This window comes from Nicotiana tabacum, chromosome 9, assembly GCF_000715075.1.
Source record: "Nicotiana tabacum cultivar K326 chromosome 9, ASM71507v2, whole genome shotgun sequence".
Lineage (NCBI taxonomy): Eukaryota > Viridiplantae > Streptophyta > Magnoliopsida > Solanales > Solanaceae > Nicotiana > Nicotiana tabacum.
Window position 1 is genome coordinate 98,965,033 of NC_134088.1, and position 9,432 is coordinate 98,974,464.

At 34.3% G+C, this 9,432-nt stretch overlaps 1 protein-coding gene across 1 annotated transcript; it reads left to right on the plus strand.

The window, feature by feature from the left end:
• Positions 1–877: 877 nt before the first annotated feature.
• Positions 878–2,079, plus strand: LOC107794646 (NDR1/HIN1-like protein 12). The gene has a single exon (XM_016617158.2). It carries the CDS (start codon positions 1,157–1,159, stop codon positions 1,793–1,795), a length of 639 nt encoding a protein of 212 aa, XP_016472644.1. The 5' UTR covers positions 878–1,156; the 3' UTR covers positions 1,796–2,079.
• The last annotated feature ends 7,353 nt before the right edge of the window (positions 2,080–9,432 follow it).

Sequence of the window (9,432 nt, forward strand, 5' to 3'; positions counted from 1 at the left end):
ACACAATTGAGATATCAACATATATTTGGCATTAAAAACAAAAGAACTAACATTTAACATAAATTAGAATATTAGTTGTCTTTATTGATGAAAAAAGGAATCAAAACTAAAATATCCGAGTAACGAAACTCCAAATTCTTACATATTCTTGGTACAATATAGCCAAAGTTGGATGGTGACTTGAGAATCATGTTGTCCGATCATTTCATTTATACTATAGAAGTGGGACCTTTTTGGTATAATTCTTGAATCTTTATTTCTTTCTTTTACTCTTTAACCTTTGCGTAGAAACATCTGTTCCCAAAAGATAAGGTTGTACCAAACCAAAACCATTATTATCACCAAACTTCATTTTCCACCATTCACTTTAATTTCCTCTTATCAATCATAACTATAGTTGGTGCATCTTTGGATATTATAGTATAATATGGTCTTTGGCACATTTACGTTCTTCTACAAAAATGGTATTAACATTGACATTAGAAAATTGCAATTTACTTAAATGATTGGAAAAATGAGAATCCAACGTGCATGAAAAATAAATTTTCAAACACTTGGAGGTTGTCGTTGTCTAACCATCAATTTCATACCAGAAAAAAATATCATAAAACTTTTTCATGCTTCTTCACAACTAGAGTCTTGTTAACGGTTATATGCATTTATTAAATGTTTTTTTTACAACGTATGAGTGTTTAGTTGAGAAAAGTCGATTTTACAAAGCGTAACACTGCAACTTTAAGTGCTAATTGATGTAGTAACCAAATAAAATTAAGTATACTATTAGAGTATTCGCGGGATGAACACTCATACATTTAGTGTCAAAATCATGTTTGAAAAGAAAGATTTTCATATACCCTACTCTTTAGTCCCACTTATCACCTACAACCCCAACAAAAAAAAGTAAAAAAAAAAAAAAAAAAAAAAAAAAAAAAAAAAAAAAAAAAAAAAAAAAAAAGAAAAAAAAAAAACTAACCTATTCTTCTATGTACTACATTAGAAAACCGTACTAGCTCTTTCTTTAAAGAACTCTCTCACATAATCTTGAAACTAACCATATTAAGACAACTTATCTCAAACTTACAAACACTGTCTCAACTCCAATTCTCTCAAAACCTAACCACCACCGCTAGCTACAACCACCACCACCACCACAACCATGACGGCAAAGGACTGCGGCCACCACGAAGACGAGGAGGGGCACAAGCTGCCCCGCCGCCTCTTCGCAGCCGTAATCGGCTTCATAATCTTAATCCTATTCATCATCCTCCTCATTTGGCTCATCCTCCGACCAACAAAACCACACTTCATCCTCCAAGACGCCACCGTCTACGCCTTCAACGTCTCTACCCCTAGCTTCCTCACCACCAACATCCAAATAACCGTTGCCTCTCGAAATCCGAACGCCAAAATCGGAATTTACTACGACAAACTCGACGTTTACGCCACGTACCGCGGCCAACAAATTACACTTCCAACGTTATTGCCACCAACGTACCAAGGTCACAAAGATGTGGCGATATGGTCACCTTTTGTGTACGGTAATTCTGTTCCTGTTGCACCCTACTTAGGAAATGCACTTAGTCAAGATCAAATGGTTGGGACTGTTTTATTGAATATTAAAATTGATGGGAGAGTTAGATGGAAAGTTGGGAGTTTTATTTCTGGGAGGTATCATTTGTATGTAAATTGTCCAGCTTATGTTGGTGTAGGTGGAAAAATGATTGGTAATAGTGTTTCTGTTGGTTCATCAGCTATTAAGTATCAATTAGTGCAGAATTGTCATGTTGATGTTTGAACAACAAGAAGATGAAGAATTGCTCCATTGTCAGTTCTCTCACTCAGCTCTAATTTTCTTCTTTTGTTTTAGTGTTAGATTTTATTGTTAGTACAATTTTAGATCTTTGATGATAAATGGGAACTAGTAATGCAAAGTTTTAGTGGGAGTTATTTAATTTTGTTTTTAATTAGTGACTCGAGTATTTCTTTCTCTTTTTGTCCTTTTGTCCTTTTTTTTTCCATTTTTATGTAGTCAATATTTGTAGAATGTTTTAGCTTTATTAATGAAAAGCAAAAGTTCAAGAATCAAGAGAGTGATAAAGCAAATACTACTGGGTACAAGTATATTCAAAGTGATGTAACATTGATTCAGCTTTTCGTGTTTTCTTTTCTCCCTTTTGTAGTCTTCTTTTTTTTTTTTTTTCTTATTTGAGTCTTTAAAACGCATGGTTCTAGATAATAAAACCATGTTGTAATTATCCTTTCACTTTGATGGCTTTACTTCTGAATTTTTTCTTCAATTGGAACAAATATTCAGATCCGATAAATCCAACTTTTGAGAAATGAATATATTTCTAATTTATTGATGACATGTCGTTTAAAAGGGGAAACTATAGTGACATGTAGAGAAGTTATGGGTGTAATTTTTGCCGAATTTTTCCCATAAAACTTGGAGAGTGATCAAATACATGAATTATCATGCTTCTACAAATTTGCGACGAGTTTTAGAAACAAGTTTTATGTGGACAATTTACTCTTTTTTGAATTAGGGTTCTAATTTTTCTATGTTCTAATTTTTCTATCGTTACTTATTATTCATTTTTCAAAGAGTGCTCCTTTGGGAAACATATTTTGGGTTAATTTTTAGTCAAAACATCATTCATATGATTGATACTGTGACATAAAAAAAAGGATTTATTTTAATCATCATTATTTTTTTGGGAAAAGCAATCCAATTTCATCGGCTTCATAAAAATAATTTTGATGAAATCATGAACATGGAGTTTGGTGGCTGCAATGAACGTTGAAGAGGTCCCCAACACACACTTGTCATTAATCATAACAAATTTGCTAAACCAAAGTAAACGACAACAAATATTTTAAATGTTCATTCTTAATTTTAAAATTTAATTTTGTTACGTGTGTGCATGTTTTCACGAGTCAGATAAGGCATGATCTTAGGATCCTGTTACAAGCGAACAAGACACCGACAAGTTCTTAGTATCTAGAAAATTATAATTTATGGAATGAAACAAAGTATCCTCATAATAGATATATACTGAATCCACATGTGCTCCAATAATTAGTCTAATTTTAATACCAATATTTCATATTTTTTCTCATTTGTTTTCCTTACCCTTAATTTTGATCATGACATAGTAAGGTTAATGTGACAATTTAACTATGTAGCCCCTAAAAACATAATACGACTAGGTTCATTAGAAGTTCATTTAGTGTCAAAGGCTTGAAATTACCTCAAATAAATTTATAACCTTGAATAAAAAAATATATATCAAATATAAAATAAGATGTAATCATCAGGTGTGAAGTCGTTACTCTTTCTATATCAAATCAAATATTCACATTTGTTCGTTGTTGACTTGTTGGTTGGTTGGGGGTTCTTTTGGAGGAAGTTTAAAATAGGTAAAATAGATATTAATTCTTTTTGTTTTGGGTTCGGAACCGCTTTGAAATCCGGACTAATCTAAAATTGCACTGTGTAAGTCCCATTAAATGAGGTTGTACTCCTTAAAGGGATTTGTTTTCAGTTTTTAGCGAATCTGAAACCTTTAATTAAACGTGAAAAGATAAAATCTTATTCGGTCCGGAGTTATACATACAAGAATATGGACTATATGGCCGTAGCTGATTGCGATGATGGGGATAATCGTAAAGCAATAGTTTAGTTTATGTAAATATTCCTCAAGTTTTATTTTAGTACTTTACTAAAATATAGTAATATCAATGATGAGATATTAACAATTAAGTGTGTCACTGTCAAATATCAAGCCTATTGACTTTTACAGTTCAGTTATATGAAGTAATGCCACTTAAGACTCCAGCATGAAGCAATACATTAAAGCCCACGTAACTTTGGCGAAGCACATACAAAACAGAGGCTCAAACTCAAACAAACAAAGACTTCTACATCTGTTAAACAATAATTCCTTAAACATAAACAAAACAGTTACTCTAACCCATAAATAAATATAAGGACTTAAACCAAAGCATATAAAAATAATACTAAGTCTTTTAGTGGTGACTTACTTTTAAAGTATTTTCAGTAGTAAAGCACATACAAAATAATGGTGAGTGGTGAGTGGTGAGCAATCAAAGCAGTAATTATAAGTCTTAAACAATTAAACCTTGTCACTAAACCTTGTCTTTGGGCACTGCTAAAGCAGTATTCATATGTCTTTAAATCAAAGCACATAAAAAATAAATTAGGCTATAAGTCTTAAGATGTTATTTGGGTATAAATATGAGACTTAGAGTTTGAGTTATGGGTTGGACTCAAATTAAAATTAGGCTACTTAATATGTATACTAAAAAAGTTCGATATTTCGGTATACCGAAATTTCGATACCTAATATCGAAGATCGAACCGAAAAATCAAAATACTGATATTCTAATACCGAAGACCGTATCAAAAACCAAAGAACCGAAACCGAAGAACCAAAATAGTTTGATTCTGTCAGATTTTTCGATTTTTATGCCCACCCCTAACTATTACTCGAGAGCCCTCAAGAACTTGAAGCAGTAAATGTGGTAAGTAAATAACTTCCTTACCTACTGCTATTTCCACCCACTACTACTATATATGCAATCATGTAATATAGCTATGACGTATGCTTTAGAACAAGTCGTTTAATTGATTATTACCTTAGTCCTTCCAAAATAAGGTTAATTTACGACACAAATTTGTCAAAAGGTCCATAAAAAGCACGTACTATCATTAGTTAAGTGCCAATAATGGAATAAAATTTCGTAGTAGTTTCTCATTACTACCATCATTATATTAGAAAAACGAAGGTTATATTTGTTAAGATAATTATGCCTTAACAGATATCTAAATGTATTATAAATAAATGTATTTTTAAGAAAAATATATTGAAGCTGAAATCTCCAACAAATCATAAGGTGCATGAGAAAAATATTTTTTTCAAGTATAATCGAGAAGTCTGTCCACCTGTGGTCTGGAGAATTCTGGTAAAGAGTAAACTTATCTTTTGTTACTTAGCCAAATGGCTAGAATTCTTTGAATCATGACGTGTATGTGTATTATTATGGCTTTATTGCTGTAAAAACTTTTGTATCTTTGTGTTCAGAAGAACAGAAGGATCTGTCTTTGTTATATTCAATGAATCGCTACTTGACAAACGAAGGATTAATACTTGTCAATAATTGAACTGACTCACTTGTCCCTGAAATTCTAAACAGTAATTTTTTTCTTTAGTTCCCGTGTTTTAAAAGGCGTGGGCGTAAGGTGAGGCATTTTACATATGCCTCAGCGGGGGGTAAGTCCCGAGACACGGGACGTAAGCCCCATAGATATTTAATTTTTAATATTTTATAAAATAATATAATGACAGTAAATATTTATAAACAGGTAAAATTGCATAAAAATTGAAGAAAACTATATATATATGTGCTCCATCCCCACAAAAAACTAATCAAAACAATCTGTTATATGTTACTTACAAGCGCGCGCGCGCGCGCTCTCTTCATCCCCACAAAAAACTAGTCAAAACAATATATTATACGCTACTCAAAATAATATATCCTCACTAAAAAAAACGTATCTCGAATGCCGGGACGTACGCCCCCGAATATCCGGGCGTACGTCCCGAATTATTGGGCGTACGCCTCTTGAGACTTTCGTCCCACACCATCGCCTCGGGGTTTTTTTGATGCGCTTTGCCCCAGGGCTCGCCCTAAAAACACCTTTTAAAACCATAACCGATTAGTACATTAATTACAGTTAACACCTTACGTTGAACGTTGATACCAAAAAATTACAGAAATATTGACACTTTGGAGTTTGGGATGGTCTTTATCTTTTGATCTCGATTGCCCATGAGCAGAACTTTAAGATCAAAAGTTAAAAGTGTTGTCCATGGCAAGCGAGAGATAATACTTGTTAAATTTAAAGTATTGCCTATAGGACAAACTAGAATAAAAATTCAAGACCATCTACTTTGAGGGGTATTTACGTACTTCACCACCATTCTCAAAAGAAAAGGGATATTATCACTTTTATCCTGAGTCAGAAACTATTTACATTTGATAGCCGAAAAAGTGTATAATATTTGTATAATTTTTGTATATAACATACAGAATGTATATATATACAAAAAAATATACATTTTTGCTATCATTTTGATAGCGGTTAGACAATGTCATTTTCCCAAAACAAAAAATATCAATTTCTGAAAAATTAACAGAAGATGGGCCGGGCTAAAGAAGAGCTGTTAGGAGTAAAAGCCCAAGGAACAAGAACTTTGGACAGCCTGCTTTTATTTTCCTTGGGCAGCTCAGATAGAAATCTATTGTTATACTGCAATAATGTATAACACTTAGTTTTCGTAAGTAGTTCTTACATGAGAAATTCAAAATTTTGCATTTAGGGTACTCGCTGATGTTGTGAACTTCACTCCATAGCCTGCATTTCGTTTTCACTCTCATGTTCAGTTCATGGTTTACTGTGAAAAAATTCTTCTTTTTGACTCTTAATTACCATCTATATTTATTTGCCTTATACTTAACAGCGAGGTATACAGTTGAAATGCTACATACCTCTTTGAAATTGTAAACTATCCCCTCTGTCCTAGAACTTTATTGTTGTTAGCATATAAATCTTGTGTATTTGTTAATGCAGCGGAAAAGAGATCACAATCGATGAAACTCTAACTTATTTTCCTAGAAAACAAAGTTAATCTTTCGCCAACTAAATACCTTGATATGTGTGCCCTTTTCTTTTGAAAGAATTAGTGAGAAGAAAATTAATTTTTTTTTAAAAAAAAGAGCGTTCTGTATTTTTCTATAAAAGAAGGATAGAAGTGGTTGTGAAATTTAACCTCCACCATTTTTCACCTTCACTTCAGAGGAAGTATTAGAGGATACAACAACTTTTAACCGCCCTTACTTTTCTCTCCTAGTCGAGTCGTTGTATTGGGTAAAATACGTTAAATTATGTGGCCACCTAAAAAGGGACACGTGGAATTAGGGGTGTTCATAAAAATCAAAAAAATCGAACCAAACAGACCAAAAAAACCGATACTTTTTAGGTTTGGTTTGGTTTTGGTTTTGAATTTTAAAAATCGATCAAATTTGGTTTGGTTTTGGTTTTAATCCAAAAATAACCGAAAAATCCGAACCAAACCGACTATAAAAGTAGCTATTTAAATTTATTATTACACATTTATATATGTATATTTTTATATAAAATTTCTAAACTTTTATGGTACATATTAGTCATTTATATTTTTAGTCTAGTTCTTTGCTATTATAATAATCTAATTCTTTGCCTTTACATTTTAGTTTGGTTGGTAGTTTTCTTTTGCTAAGTACAAGAATTTATTTCATGTTAACAATAATCGATTTTTAATTGAGTACTTTAATTATTCATCACTATTTGATTCAATTATCATCAATATGTCTTAGTAAATGATAGATTTCTAAAAGAGCAATTGATTTGATAGTGTTACGTTGAAAGTGTAGTAGCCGAAATATGCATTTGGTAGTGTATGTCTCATATTTAAGAAAAAATCCCGATGAATTACCGAAAAACCGACAAATACCGAATCAAACTAAATCGATAAAAACCGACTTAATTGGTTTGGTTTGGTTTGGTTCCAATAATTGAAAAACTTACTTACTTGGTTTGGTTTCATTTTAGGGAAAAACCGACCCAAACTAAACCATGAACACCCCTACGTGGAATCAAAACTAGGAGGATGGAAAATCGGACACAACTATCTCGTGTGTCATCGAGAAAGGCAAGTTCGTACGGGCATTAAGCATGTTGTGCCCGATGACATTTAATAAAGAATATTCCAAAGCATTAAAGAGTAACGACTCATTAAAGAAATCTGGGGATTTATATTTACCGTTAGGTTTCCGTTATCGCACCTTAATAATTTTCATTAGTGGTGGGCCCGGCCATTACGTCCACTAAGCTATAAATAATAAGCTCAACTATCATTGTAAGATACGATTTTCTAGACATCAAAAGACACATTCTAATATAACATCTTGATACTATTTCACTCTCTAGCTTATTATTTTTATCATCATTGTGCCCGGAAATCATGTATCAGGACTCTCCAAATCTATCATTTTATCTATATTTGAGCTAAGTATCTTGTACGAAAATTGATTAATTCATTACATTTTGGGATCAAATCGATTCATCTGTCTAGAAATTACAAACAAATTCAACTGCACCATTTTCCAGGTAAACAGTTTGGCGCCCACCGTGAGGCCTAAACAGTCGTGTGGTTAAGTTGATCCTTACCTGCTTCACTCTCAAGCTTTGATCGTTCTTGTCTCGCAAAATCACAAAGAATGACAATCAATAGTCAATACCATTAACAACATTCACAATCCTAAGGTTCAAGGAGAACACCCCCATTTTGAGGACTCAATCAGCGACACTCGTAATGAGGGGGAAGATGTCACGCTGGTATATGAAGGGCGGTACCCCAGACGAGTACGGGAAGCGACTCCAGATGATGCTGACCAGGGACACGTAGCAGATGCAGTAAGGATCCTACGAGAGCAACGGGCAATCATCCTAGGCCACCTCACGCGACAGGATCAAGTTATGACTAAGTTAAAACATGCGCTATCAGGCGCTTCAAATAATGCAAACAGGCGAGATCCAATTCCTCCCGTTATTCCAATGAACCAGACGATGCAGAGAGTCGACAATAACACTCCTGGGGGCGAAGTTGGCTCCGACAGGGCTGGGGGGAGTAGATCTGGCCTCAACTGTGATAACGATCCGTTCAAGGAGCAACTCTTCCGGTTTATGAAGGAAGTAAACGCTCGCATGGACCAAATCCAGGGAGCACCCCCGCTATTGAAAGGCCTGAGCTCGAAGAAGTACATCCAGTTACCGTACAAACCGAATGCGACCCCGGAATTAATCCCAAAGTGATTCAGAATGCCTGAAGTGCAAAAATACGATGGGACCTTAGATCCACAGAAACACATCACCACCTACACAATGGCGGTGAAAGGAAATGTTCTAGCTCCTCACGAAATAGAGTCCCTGTTGTTGAAGAAATTTGGTGAGACTCTCACGAGGGGAGCCTTGACATGGTACTCATTATTGCCCGAGCATTCCATAGATTCTTTTGAAATGCTCGAGGATTCATCCATCAAGGCCCATGCCGGCGCCAGAAAGGTATAAGCCTGACATGCCGATATATTCAAGATCGCACAGGGAGAATCTAAGATATTACGAAAGTTCGTTAGCCGATTCAAGAAGGAAAATATGTTATTACCGGTCGTCTCGGACGAATGAGCAGCTGAAGCGTTCACTAAGGGTTTGAACCCGAGGAGTTCAGATGCTTCTCGGAAGTTGAAGGAAAGTCTGCTTGAGTTTCAAGCAACAACTTCGGTGGATGTCCACAACCGATACAAGTCAAA